The 13,369-nt window shown below is 37.4% G+C and overlaps 1 protein-coding gene across 11 annotated transcripts in view; it reads right to left on the bottom strand.

The window, feature by feature from the left end:
- asap1b (ArfGAP with SH3 domain, ankyrin repeat and PH domain 1b) overlaps window positions 1-13,369 on the bottom strand; it is a 99,779-nt gene that overhangs the window by 9,448 nt on the left and 76,962 nt on the right. For 3 of the 11 annotated variants that reach the window (XM_081352811.1, XM_081352814.1, XM_081352815.1), the window contains exons 25-30: window positions 8,040-8,108; window positions 5,570-5,737; window positions 3,855-3,933; window positions 3,487-3,545; window positions 2,315-2,823; window positions 2,092-2,214 (exon numbers count right to left, since the gene is read on the bottom strand). In XM_081352811.1, coding sequence (XP_081208937.1) covers window positions 2,092-2,214; window positions 2,315-2,823; window positions 3,487-3,545; window positions 3,855-3,933; window positions 5,570-5,737; window positions 8,040-8,108 — 1,007 coding nt within the window. The remainder of the gene's footprint in view (window positions 1-2,091; window positions 2,215-2,314; window positions 2,824-3,486; window positions 3,546-3,854; window positions 3,934-5,569; window positions 5,738-8,039; window positions 8,109-13,369) is intronic. The other 8 variants (XM_081352816.1, XM_081352817.1, XM_081352818.1 and 5 more) reach the window with 3 other exon arrangements.

Below are 13,369 nucleotides of genomic sequence, written 5' to 3'. Positions count from 1 at the left end.
CGTGAATAAAACACAGCTATTTACCAATTAGAATCAAGGAATGGAACTAACCATTTTATAAATAGAAACAGAGACAGTATATGAAAAGGCATAGCGTATGCCATGTGGTTGATGTCCAGTGTTTTGCTTTGTCCCCTCAAAGTTGCTTTGGATTTTCTCCTCAGTGTAAAGGACGGTTAAAGCCCGGGACACACCAAGCCGGCGGTCGGCCGTCGGGCAGTTTTTGTGCGTCGGCCGACTAAGTTTTCTCAGTGTGTTCCACACGGTTCCGCACAGACGGCTGAAATTAGTCCTCGTACGGCTGAAATTAGAACTCTGTTTGGCTGTTCAGCTTAGTGAACGAGTCAGTGCACAAGAATAATAGCAAAACGGTAAGCAAAGAAGTCAAAACGGTACAGATAGAAGGCTGTTCTAATGTTACGTCATCTTACCTGAGTGTTCCTTGGCGAATATTACAATATTAACATGAGCCGAGTGGAATAAAAGAAAGTGTTTAGCAGGACTGATATTCAAAACGGTAAGCACGCACTGCTTTGTTTATGGTTTGTGTATCTGCAGTGTTGGTTCCCCCTTTTGAATGACAAATATAGATGAATATATCTTCAGAAATAGACAGTTGTCTCATTTACACGCAGGCGGAGAACGCGCATTCTAGCTGACAGTCGGCTGTAGTTCTCTCGGTGTGTTCAAGTGCAGCTTTTCCCCCAATGCAGGCGACGCGAGTCGACAACACAGTCGGCTTTCATCAGCGCTAGTTCTTTGGCGTCAGTTTGGTGTGTCCCGGGCTTAAGAGGCCCATCTATCACTGTTTTCCATGTTTGTAGAGTTAGTTTCATCGTAAGTACACATTGATGGCCTAAGACACGAAATGAGCGGTTTGTGTGAGAAAACGAACAGTATTTAGATCGTTTTTACCTCTTATAACACAGCCACGTCCAAGTGATCTGAGGGCGCGGGCGCTTACTGCTGTGTGACGTGTGCGCAGACTGGTGCATAGATATATATACACTAGATGTCGCATTAAAGACATTCGTTCCAATGAACTGCCGTAGCCAAGGCGACATCTAGTGTATATATCTATGCACCAGTCTGCGTACACGTCACACACCAGGATGCGCGAGCGCCCTCAGATCACTTGGACGTGGCTGTGTATAAGAGCTAAAAACGATATAAATACTGTTCGTTTTCTCACACAAACCGCTCGTTTCCTGTCTTAGGCCATCAATGTGTACTTACGATGGGGAATTGTTTAATTTGGACGATGGGGAATTGTTTTAATTTGGACTCTGTGCATGCTCTTTGAGACCGTGACCATAGACCTGCATTATATGACTGACAGACAAGAACGGTTTGACCTAAAAATATCAAAATTTAAACTACTGCGAAAAAAAAGACACCTACATCTTGGATGCCCTTGAGGTAAGCTAAAACATACCAAAATTTTATTTCAAAGTGAACTATCCCTTTAAATGGCTTTTTTTTTTTAAATGGTGGGTACTGGTGTTTCACGTGCGTTTGGCCAATCAGTGTACACTAACGTCACTGGTAGTTCCTATAGTGCTGGTTTAGACCCTACTCTGAAGTATAAGCTAAATTAGTTCCTCCAAAAGGAGCTCCTAGATCTAAAAATCTTTCCTAATTCCTGTGGTATGAACACGCCAAAATCCGGGTACTTCCGCCAATAGTTCTAGGAACTATAAAAAGGTTCCTCCAGTGCGAAAGCCCCTATTATTAGAACTGAATTATTCAGAATTCACAAAAAATTGTGAATTGAATTGAATTGATTCTCTATTAATGCAAAAAAAAACAGCCTTAGTAGAACTACTTTTAATGTCTACAATTAAGTGCCTCACTTAATTCTTACTAATCTTACTAACCAAAATAAGATCAGAAGAAATGCGGTGAAGTGATATGGTAATGTGGTCAACAAACCTTACACTATTTAATAGCCATGAACTATGGGAACTATTTCATAAATCATTAAATCAAAACAGTGAAACGTTTGTCAAACGTTTTGAATGAAGAATCTGTTGCTTCTCAAGTCTCATGCTTTGTTGCATATACTTGAAAATTTGGAGCGGTTACACTTACCCACCACTCCTGATCCTCTTCCCCGGTAACTATGATGACCTCACCCTCAACGAAAGTGAGCTCATCATCGTTATCCGCCTGACAATCATAGATGGTCTTCACCCTTCGCATTTTACTCTTAATCTGCAAAAAAAAAAAAAAAAAATGCAAGACTAGCTTGTTAAAAGCACCTTGTTACTGACTCCCATGTACTTATCTGAAGCTTCTGAGACTGAATCCTCACCGGATTTATTTTCCGGGGCAACGGTACAGGTGTCTCCTGTGCTGATGTTGGACTTCCATTGGTGTCTTCACTAGACTGGACCGGCTGAGGTGACAGTTCACCTTGTTGGATGATTGTTGGAGTATCTGGGGGTTGGGGCTTGGGAGCCACTTCTCCAGGAGGAGGTTTATGAAGGATCTCAGTGGTTACAGGTTTGGGTGGGGAGACATCTGTCAGTTGGGGTTTGGGTGGGAGATCTTTCAGCTGAGGTTTAGGCGGTAGGTCACCCAGCTGGGGTTTAGGGGGAAGGTCGGACAGCTGGGGCTTTGGAGGTAGTTCTCCTGGTTTAGGGGGTAATTCTGAATGCTGTGGTTTAGGAGGTATATCTCCAGGTTGAGATCTATCAGCTAACGGAACTTTCGGTGGGGTGTCTGAACTCTGCAGAACCTTCTGGAACAGCACAGGTTCAGGAGGCTGGTTAGTTTTGTCCATAGATGGGTGATGGATGGTATCTATCTTACGCAGGGCAACTATTGAAAAACAAGATAATGTCAGCAGATTAGTTATGTGTTTTTTTTATTGTTTTTTTTTTTTAATATAGTTTAAGACTATTTTGGAAGACAAATGAGGAAATATTTCCCTCACAAGATGTTGAGCAGAGCACACTAGAAAAGGGGTATCCAAAAAGTGTAAAAATAAGTGTTAAAATTTGACATTTGTAATATTACTTCATATTTTATTCATTTAGTTTTCTAGTTTTTTTATTTCTTTTTTTACTTTTGTTAGTTTTAAAAGTGCATTTATTCTGTGAATAAAAATGTCATTCATTTCAAAGTGTAAAACTTTGAAGAAAACACTTTTGCTTTTAAAGAAGTGTCTCAGCATCACCATTGTTCAGTGGTAGTTGTAAGGGAATATTTTGTGCTGATGTGAAACAATATTTATTGTGAAAAATGTTATAACTTAATTTACTAATAAATTCTATATAAAATATATAGAACATTTATTTGAAAAAGATAAAGAACAAAATACACTTAGCTTAATACAAACAAAATTAAATTAAAATACATACTTGAATGCAAATAACTATACAATTATGATGATTAGGATTAAAGTTACTGACTAAATGAATTATTTAAACATCCAGATGTTATACCATTGCAATTTTCATAGGCAGAAAGCATGTCACCTACCCTTCTGAGGTAGTTTGGGAAGGACCCGTGGACCAAGTGTGGGCTTTGTGGTGTTGAGACTAGAAATATGGAACATATGTAAAGCTCAAAGATATGTTCGATAACAGGTTGCACGCTCTGTAAAATCAGCCATAATGTATTAAAGAGAACTGTTTTGCATTCCCAAATACACGATGACAAATTTACATGGACATATTCAAATGAATCACAAAAGGCCATGTATAAATATGCAGTCTAAAGTTTGCTGACATTTTTAATGTAAATATAGTTCTAAAGTTCAAGCTTGTTCTACAAAACTGAATTCTTAAGCAGTTATGTTTAGATTGTTTTATTTGCTATGTTAGAAAAGTTGTTAGAAGATGGGTTACCTTTGATGTTGCGGAATGCCTTCAAATCTGTTAGTCAAAGGGGACATCTTGTTGACAGGAGGTGGCGTTGAATCACTTCCTGCAATGATGAGTTTGAGTTTAAATATATTTTAGTGGCAGAAGCCTATAGAGACCTCCTAAGATGACATTAGCAGAAAAAAAAAAAAAAATAGTGGGAATTTCTGACAGTAAAACTAGATATACACTGCCGTTCAAAAATTTGTGGTCAGTAAGATTTTTTTTTTTTTTTTTCAATGTTTCTGAAAAGAGACTCTTGTGGTCACCAAGGCTGCATTAATTTGATCAAAAATCCAGTAAAAAAAAAGTATATTGTAAAATAGTATTACAATTTGATGGCAAAGCTGAATTTTCAGCATCATTACTCTAGTCTTCAGTGTCACATGATCCTTCAGAGATCATTTTAATATGCTGATTTGCTGCTCAAGAAAAATTCCTTATTATCAATGTTACAAACAGTTGTGCTGCTTAACATTTCTGTGGAAACTGCAATACATTTCTTTCAGGATTCTTTAATGAATAGAAAGTTCAAAAGAACAGCATTTATGCTGTTTTGATCAATTTGATCAATTAAATGCATCCTTTATACACAAAGCTTTATCCACATAAAAGTTTGTGTACAGATAAGAGTCTCCTGGATTTTTTTTTTAGCAAATGTCACAACTTTGTATTTACTTATTAAAGCAAACTTCTTAAAAAAAAAAAAAAAAAAAAAATTATATATAGTGTTGCCATATAGCAGAGGTAACAGCACCAGGTCATGCTCAATAATGGTCTTAAATGCATCTCACTACATCTCAAATTATGTAATTATGTGAATCAACTGGCAGTTAATTAATATGGGTTATATCGATACAGATCATGTGAGGGACAAGATGCAATGCATTTTAACATGTCTTTCACACATTAATATCTTCCAGACCATTATTTTACCATGCCTTGCTCTTTGTCTTTACCCAAAATGTTAAGCATCATGCAAATCACTAGGGCAGGGTTCAATACAGAGGTCAAAAGATTATGGATGGGGTCATTAGGCTGAGCCTTTCATTGGCAACACTGTCCTCTCAATATTTGTTTTTTCATATCTAAAATGTTCTAGACCTAGAGTTTAACATGTAACGCCACCACAGAATGAATGGGATGCAAATGATCTGCTAATATACTGTAGAGATCAAACCAAAAATAAACACATTCACCTTGGGAATGTTAAAAGGTACTAAGGATTGACCTAAAATTGATCAAAATACCATTTCTTGGAAGAATTTAATCTAAAAGACACTAAATTGATGTTTCCACTAAAAACATCTTATAAAAACACAAAAATCGGTAACACTTTAATTTGATAATCCACTTTAGACATTCTACTAAATGTAAGTAACTTTGCAATTACATGTCAAGTATAAGTCATTAGAGTACAGTATAAGTAGACTTAATTTGATGGTCCACAAAATACATGACTATAAGTATTCCTCTAACAGGAACCCCAACCAAACAGTCTAATCTAAAGAGAATTAGTTGACATGTACTAGCAAAGTTACAATAGCTTAAGTGGACTATAGAAATAAACTGAATCGAAACCATTTCATGTGGATCAGAGTGAATGAAAACCTGGACAAAAATAAATAATAATAAGAAATAAATAAAAACAGAAACCCTAGTAATCCAACAACTAGGGTTGTTGCTTAAGTGTATCCCACCTTTACAGAGAGGGGTGTATGACAGCGGGGTAGGGGGGTCTGAAAGCGTGCGTTTGTGTCCTGGGGGAGGGGGCGGGGGCCTCTTCTTTGACAGAGTGGAGTTGCCAATAGCGGGGGTCTGTGTGGCAGGGTTGAAGGTGGAGGGGGGCAGGTTTGACAAGGGAGGGGCTGGAGGGAAAACAACAACATAAAACAACAACATGCACTGATGTCAAGGTGAAGAATGGACACTGTCATTTAACATGGGTTCTTTGGGGGGGGTGCGGAAGGAAGGAAGACAGAATAGAAAGGGAAGAAAATAAAGAGAAAGAATGATGGTGTGGGTAACCAGTAGGACAGGACGACAAGTGTCACTGAAAACGAAGCAGGCCAGATAAGTGAGGCGCTTTAAAGTGGAAGTGGAGAGACTAGAGGAGTGACTTCAGTTGGAGAAGGGCATCAAGGGGGTTAGAGGAGGACATCAAGACACCACAAAAAAGTCGAGTGAGCTCTTTTCTACATTATAGATTTTAAAAAGACAGTCAACAGCCAGTGAAAAGCTCAGTCAGAGATGCTTTGTATGAGAAATAAGCAAATGCATCAAGTTAACAACTTCAGCAAATTCTGGGCTTTAGTTGTTACTATGGGAAGTCAAATTACCCATTTACATATAATAACCAAACTGTAGCAGAATCTGAAGGCTCCAAATGAAAGCATATCAAGCAAAAAGGGAATCAGATTAACTGAATGATTGGATTGACCTGATGGTGGATTCAGTGATTATAGTGTCCAAAACCAGAAATATGTTGCATTTGAAAGTATAAAGGCATCAAGGCATGTACAAATTAAATATATGTGAAACATGCTATCTACTAAGATGCTTATATCTAGTTGGTTTTGAATGCAACATATGCATTCACCACCAGCTATGATTACAACAATTCTGTATATGTGGATTAGTTGGTTTAAAACGTAAGAATTTTTTTATTTATAAATATTATTATTAATATTACAAATATATACGTTTAATTTGGTCAATCTGTTTAGCTAATTTGCACTAGATAAGGGTTGCAGAACTCAGTTCCTGGAGGGCCACAATCCAGCAGAATATAGTCTGCTCCAACACACATTCCTGGGCTGCGTTCGAAATCGCCCCCTCATTCACTATTCCCTACATTAGTCCACAATATAGTTTACTAGGAGTAAATGAACATGAGTGAGCAAATTTGGACACTCCGTGGTTTGTGCTTGTTTAAAAAACATTTGAAACTTGGCAAACTTGCACCTCCAGTATTACTCTGTCACGGAAACTATAAACCTTAATTAAACAATTTAATAATCAATTCAAAAGGAATGTATACCTGGATCATATGAAATTACCCTGTACTCACATTGGACCAGCTGTTTGGAAAATGAATGGATGGATGATTCAGCTGCGGGTGCCATCTTCTGGCGAGACCCGGGAATTCATTCGGCGTTACCCTCACAGGGCATTATGGGTATTCTCTAGCCGTTGAGTGTACATTGGTTGTACACTCGTTATTGCGGTGCATTATGGGATTGAATGAGTGCACTTGATAATGTCCACAATGGTTTTCGGACACCACTACAAATGGCTGTCCCCTCTAATAGTGCCCTATTTAGGGTATGGGGGTGATTTCAGACACAGCCCTTTAGTTTTCAAATGAGCCTGACGGACTTGATGAGCTGGATCAGGTGTGTTTAATTAGGGTTAAAGCTAAACTCTGCAGGGCTGTGGCCATCCAGGAACTGAGTTTTGCACCCCTGTTCTAGATCATTCAAATAATATGAAATTAGTTTGTTTAGGAGGTACAATACCATTCGATAATTTGGGGTTAGTAAGATTTTTTCAAGTTTTTAAAAGTCTCTTATGCTCAACATGACTGCATTTTTTTAATCAAAAATACAGTAAAAAAAAAAGCAGTAATTTTGCTAAATATTATTACAATTGAAAATAACAGTTTTCTATTTTTAATATATTTTAAAATGTAATTTATTCCTGTGATGTAAAGCTGAATTTTCAGCATGATTACTCCAGTCTTCAGTGTCACATGATCCTTCAGAAATCATTCTAATATACTGATCTGCTGCACAAGAAACATTTCCTAAAATGTTGCAAACAGTTGTGCTGTTAAGATTTTTCTACAAATCGTGATACATTTTTTCAGAATTCTTTGCTGAAGAGCATTTATTTGAAACCGATTTGACATTATAAGTGTTTTTACTATCACTTTTGATCAATTTAATGCATCCTTGCTGAAATATAACTATTAATTTCTTTTAAAAAAATATTACTGGCCCCAAACTTTTGAATGGTAATGTGCTTTCATTTAAAAACATTTAATTTCACATTGCAGCAGCCTTCAGTTTCAGACACAGTTATAAAATGTCATAAGATCAAATAACGAGGTCATTAAATAGATTCAAAAAGCAGAAAGGGTGTATGCAAACAAAACAATTAGATAGTCACTGATGTATGGTCGAGTGCTAGCCAGAGTAGCATAGTGGGAATGAGAGCCAAGGAAAGCCAGAGAAGGAGCTGTAAGAGAGACGAGACAAAGAAGAGAGAATAAATTAAAATAAAAAATAAAGAGAGAGAGAGAGAGAGAGAGAGAGAGAGAGAGAGAGAGAGAGAGAGAGAGAGAGAAGAAAAGATGGAAAAAGACAAGATAGCATTTTACATAGTTTTGCCTGTTAATACCATGCCATATCAGAAAGTCAAACCATAAACAAAAGTATCAAATGGAAAAGTAAACAAAGCTGGAGTCTGTGGCAAAGCATCAGAAAAAAGGTTAAAATCCCGACACATATACACAAATATTACAGTTACAGGCATACAGTTGTTACAGTTTTGTTGTCTTTTCAGTAGACTATAAGTAATTAACATATAAAAAACATTTAAATAGCTCTCTGGATAACTTGATTGTTATTGGTCAAGCATTGCCATTCGACAGAATTGGTGCAAACTGCTATCCCACAACCAAAAAACACATTTAAAAAGCATTTAAGTATTTAAATCTTAGATGTTTAATAAAATCATTCTATATATATATATATAAATATAATTATAATTTATTGGCTATTTTCAATTGGGAGGGGGCTGTCCCGAACCCTAACCTCTAAATTTCAACTTATGAAAATTATATTGAAATAATTTTAGTAATTATTTCCATTATTGTTTTTAAAAATATATTTTTGATTAAAAAACTATATTATATATATATATATATATATATATATATATATATATATATATATATTTTATATTTACTTTGTAAATCATGAAACTAAGTTAAAAAAATGTGTCCCGCATTTTCATGTCACTACCGAAACAGTTTATGTTTTAGTCCATTGGCTGAGACATTTTTGTCCCCCTCTCTCATAGCTACATGGTGACATAGATAGCTACATAGATAGGTCTCATCATGTTGAGGTAAATATATTCAAAAGTCTGAAAGTCACTACTAAACACCTTTTTTCTGCAATTAAGCACACTTTTTTGGGTGTTATTCCATAAAAAGTAGTTTTTATGTGCGTACAACTGTTCAGAACTGTGCTAGGTCCCATGTACTAATTAGCATTTTTGAGCTAGGCTCAAAAGTATCTAAAATTGTCACTACCGAAACAGTCACGACCGAAACGTGGTGAAGTTTCGGTTGTGACATCATTGTTTTGGGGGTTATTCGATAAAATGCAGTTTTTGTGTGTACAACTGTTAAGATTAGCATCAGTGAAGTTTCAGTTGTGACATTGTTTTGGTAGTGACAAAAGGAACACATAATCGTTTATTTGGGGGAAATAAACAAAATTTTAGTACAGTTATGCAAATCACTAGTATTTTAGTATGTTTTAGTAGTGTTTTAGTATGCAAGTTAAAATTCTGTAATGGTTTGTTGTGGTCACTACCAAAACATTACTGTCACTACCGAAAATGTGCAGTCATGATCGAAACATGGGATGTTTTATCAAAATAAATTATACTGAATTATCAACCAAGATATTATAATAGTGTTTGGTTCAATGTATATTCAAATTAATGAATCCTTAACTTTGAAATTAGTATGATAAACTTTATACAGGGGTTAAAGTGAAAAAAAATCCTGAGCCTGAAAATGTTTTGGGAGGCGCGGGTGGGGGTGGGGGGGGGGGGGGGTGCGGGGGTGCGGTGCGGTGCCTTGGGCTTCATTGGCACCATTTATTTTCAAGCATGTTAATGGCATATTTTTATGAATAAAGACCAGTATCACTGATATAGCTACTTATGTCTCTTTGTCCAAAATTTGAAACATTTATTAGGCTTAAAGGTCCCGTTCTATGCCCCTTTTCACAAGATGTAAAATAAGTCTCTGATGTCCCCAGAGTGTGTATGTGAAGTTTGAGCTCAAAATACCCAACAGATCATATTTTACAGCATGTTTAAATTGACATTTTTTGGGGCTCAGAAAAACGAGCCGTTTCAGTGTGTCCCCTTTAAATGCAAATGAGGTGCTGCTGGACGACACAGGGGGCGGAGCTTCATGAGCTCGCGCTCAGTCTGTCAGGACAAATTCATCTCACGGAATGATGATAATATCAGAAACTCTCAGTAACGGCGTTCATTTCGAGTCGGACAATAATGCCTACAGAGTCAGATTGCTGTATAGAGATGAAACAGGTATGGTTTAGTAGTTTAATTACGGTTATTATAACGTATTTGTCATCTGCTTGTAGGCTATGTATCCATTATTTATTAATAGCCTACAAGTCTGCTGTCTGAATGATGATCAAACATGTACTGATGAGTTTAATAAAGTTTATTGTACATCACACAAAAGATGAAGCGTCAGTTTTACTTCAGAAAATCACCGTAAGAGCTGAGTAAACACAGTAGGCTAAGTTATAAGAAGTGCGCAAGTAGCCAGTAGAGTTGAGGGAGCATTCCTGTGGGAGGAGGTTAGTCAAGAAACGGTTCTGGTGATGTCACTAATGCAGGATGTAGAGGGGTGTAGTCCAATCGAGCCGTTTTTTGTAGTCAACTTCTGTTAAATAAAATATCTCGCTTGGCATTGAACTTTGAGCTTTATAATTTTACAGATATTATTTATGCTCTAACAGCAACATTACACACTAACTAAAGTTTGAAACATGGAATCGCATGCAACGGGACCTTTAAAAAAATATAACAACTTTTAATTTAAGTAAACTTAAAACAATCATCACTTAAACCCATAATAAAGGTAATATTTACCTGTACCTTACCTGTCTAACCAATGTGAATATAGAAATTGAATACGTTTATAAAACAGTCCGCACTGCATAAATTATAAATGAAAAATAGATTAATCCTTAAGCATTTGGCAGTTAGTAATTTTCTCTGTCCCCATTGTTCTTTGGTTAACTTTACTAACAGAGAGAATTGCTGTCACTTACCAGCCGCTGCTGACAGGATCTCACGCATCTCATTCTCTACTCTTTACGAACTATTTAAGATTGTATTTAACTCATTTTACTGTTCTTGTGAAGATACTCGACAAAACTGACATTTTGACATAGCCTAAATGTGTGTGTTATGGTTCGTACAAGCGCGAAAGGGAACTCGATGGCGCGCTGTCGACTGCGAATGCGATACTGGCGCGCGTCTTTCTGTGTGTGTGTCAGGAGGACATTCATTCACTGACAGCGCGTCACTGACAGCGCTCTTTTGTCTTCTCGCGCATTGATAGTTTAAAACATTTGCGTGAAGGAGAGCATGATCATATAACTAGGGCTGTTCGATTCCGGATTTTTTGGAATCGATTCCGATTCCTGTTTCTGGAATCGAAAAGAATCGATTCTTGGAATCGATTCCTCACTGTTATTTTCGATTCTTTTCTTTTTTAATACCAACAGCATGTCTAACATTGTTGCGTCTTACCGTGCCACACAGCAAGAAACTCTCTACACCGGGCGTGACAAAGCGACCGTTGCAAATCCATTTTGTGACTTGCGAGTGCTTGGTCATAAATAGAACGAGGCATTTACTTTGGGGATTTGTCACGTCGTGCTTCCTGCATCAGGTGTAGACAGTACAGTGCAAAGACTAGGAATATGTTCACCATATACATGCGGTAGATTTTATTTTACATACATACCTAACTTAACACACACACACACACACATAAAATCGATCTATCCACATACTAAGTGTATACACTTGTATGTGGATAGATCGATTTTTATTTATTTGTGGTACATATATTTCATCCAGTATCATTAAACTATAGCTAAAATTCCTGTTAAATTCTAAAAGCATTTTGTTCAGGAACAGACTCATGCACACTTTACACATAGGCTACAAACTTTTTAGGCCTTTTAGTTTACACAACTTTTTTTTTTCTAGGGCCTTTACACATAGCCTATAAACTCTTTTTAGGGCCTTTACACATATTCACTTTTTTTAGGCCTTTACACATATAAACTATTTTTACACGCACACCTGCGGCGACACAAATAAAGCACGAAAAGAGCTCTTTTCTGTCTGTGTCATACATAGGTCACGTGCACACTATAATGTTCGCACCGTCTATGGTTCGCACGCACCCCTACACACAAGCACTGTTCCCACAGTAACCATTCCTCCAGCTCACGCGGCGAATGCAATAAATGTATCCTAGGTCGCGTGGCCACTATTGTATATTAGCAGTCTGAACTTTATTTCTTTACAGGTGACGTGACTGTGTTGACAGATGAATTCAGCAACTGGCTGCGGTTTGTGTTAAAAAAAAAAAAAATCTTAAAGAGGAGTCGATTCCCCTAATGGAATCGATTCCAACCTTTGGAATCGACTCTCAATTCCCAACGCCTCGGAATCGAGGAATCGATTCTTTTTGGAATCGAGTCCCAGCCCTACATATAACCCAAAGGATGACAGAAAGAACAGACGCTGCGATAAATATTTTAATACGTTAAAGCTGGACAAATTAATCGCATGCGTTTACGTTGACAGCACTAACGTTAGGCTACTTGTTGTACATTGCTGACAGAAAATGCTGCGGTTTAAAGTGGACTCGTTTTCATGGTAGGCCTACACAGAATGTGGTTTTTTTTTTGTAAGCTACACAGAATATTTAATTAAATATTCAAATGAAATATTTAGCCAAGTCTGAAGTTACCAAGGAGCAGCATATGTTAATGTTAGCTCAGTTATCAACAGGTGTAGACAGAAAAGATGATTATCCTGACCTGAGCTAATTTACTGAACCAACTCACACCTCTCCTTTCTTTCTTTTCATCCATGATGACATTAAAGTCACGTACCGTTACCTGTTGTTTCTGGCGTTTCATCGCTGTCTGTGCTGCAACCGCTAAGTTACTCGCTCATTAGAACATTCAGTGAGCTACTCGGTCCTGCTCCTCCGTGTCAATGACGGCGTGCGGTTAAACATCATAACAAACGAATTTGAGTGGGGGTGGGGAGGACAACGGGATTTTGGAAAGTGTCCCCATAGGAAATTACGCCCGTGCAGGAGGACATCATCCAAAGCTTCATGAACTAGCGCTCCTTTCCCCCACAACGTTAACGTGACGTATAAACCTCAATCACACTGTGTTGCCAGGCCCCGCCCTGCTCTGCTTCTGATAGGCTTGTAACGTTAGTAGAGCTGCGTTTCTTTCATATGATTGGTAGGTGAAATCAATTGACTCGAAAATATTAAACCGCATGCAAGATTCAAATTTATTTATTTTTCTTCCTCACGGCCGCACGCCGGAGATCCGGCACGGTGCCGGAATACTTTAAGCCCTGTTTATACCTTTTACAAAAAAAGATTGGATTCAAAATAC

This window comes from Scardinius erythrophthalmus (genome assembly GCF_964197995.2).
Source record: "Scardinius erythrophthalmus genome assembly, chromosome: 22".
NCBI classification, from domain to species: Eukaryota; Metazoa; Chordata; class Actinopteri; order Cypriniformes; family Leuciscidae; genus Scardinius; species Scardinius erythrophthalmus.
This window is presented reverse-complemented; position numbering and strand designations above follow the sequence as displayed.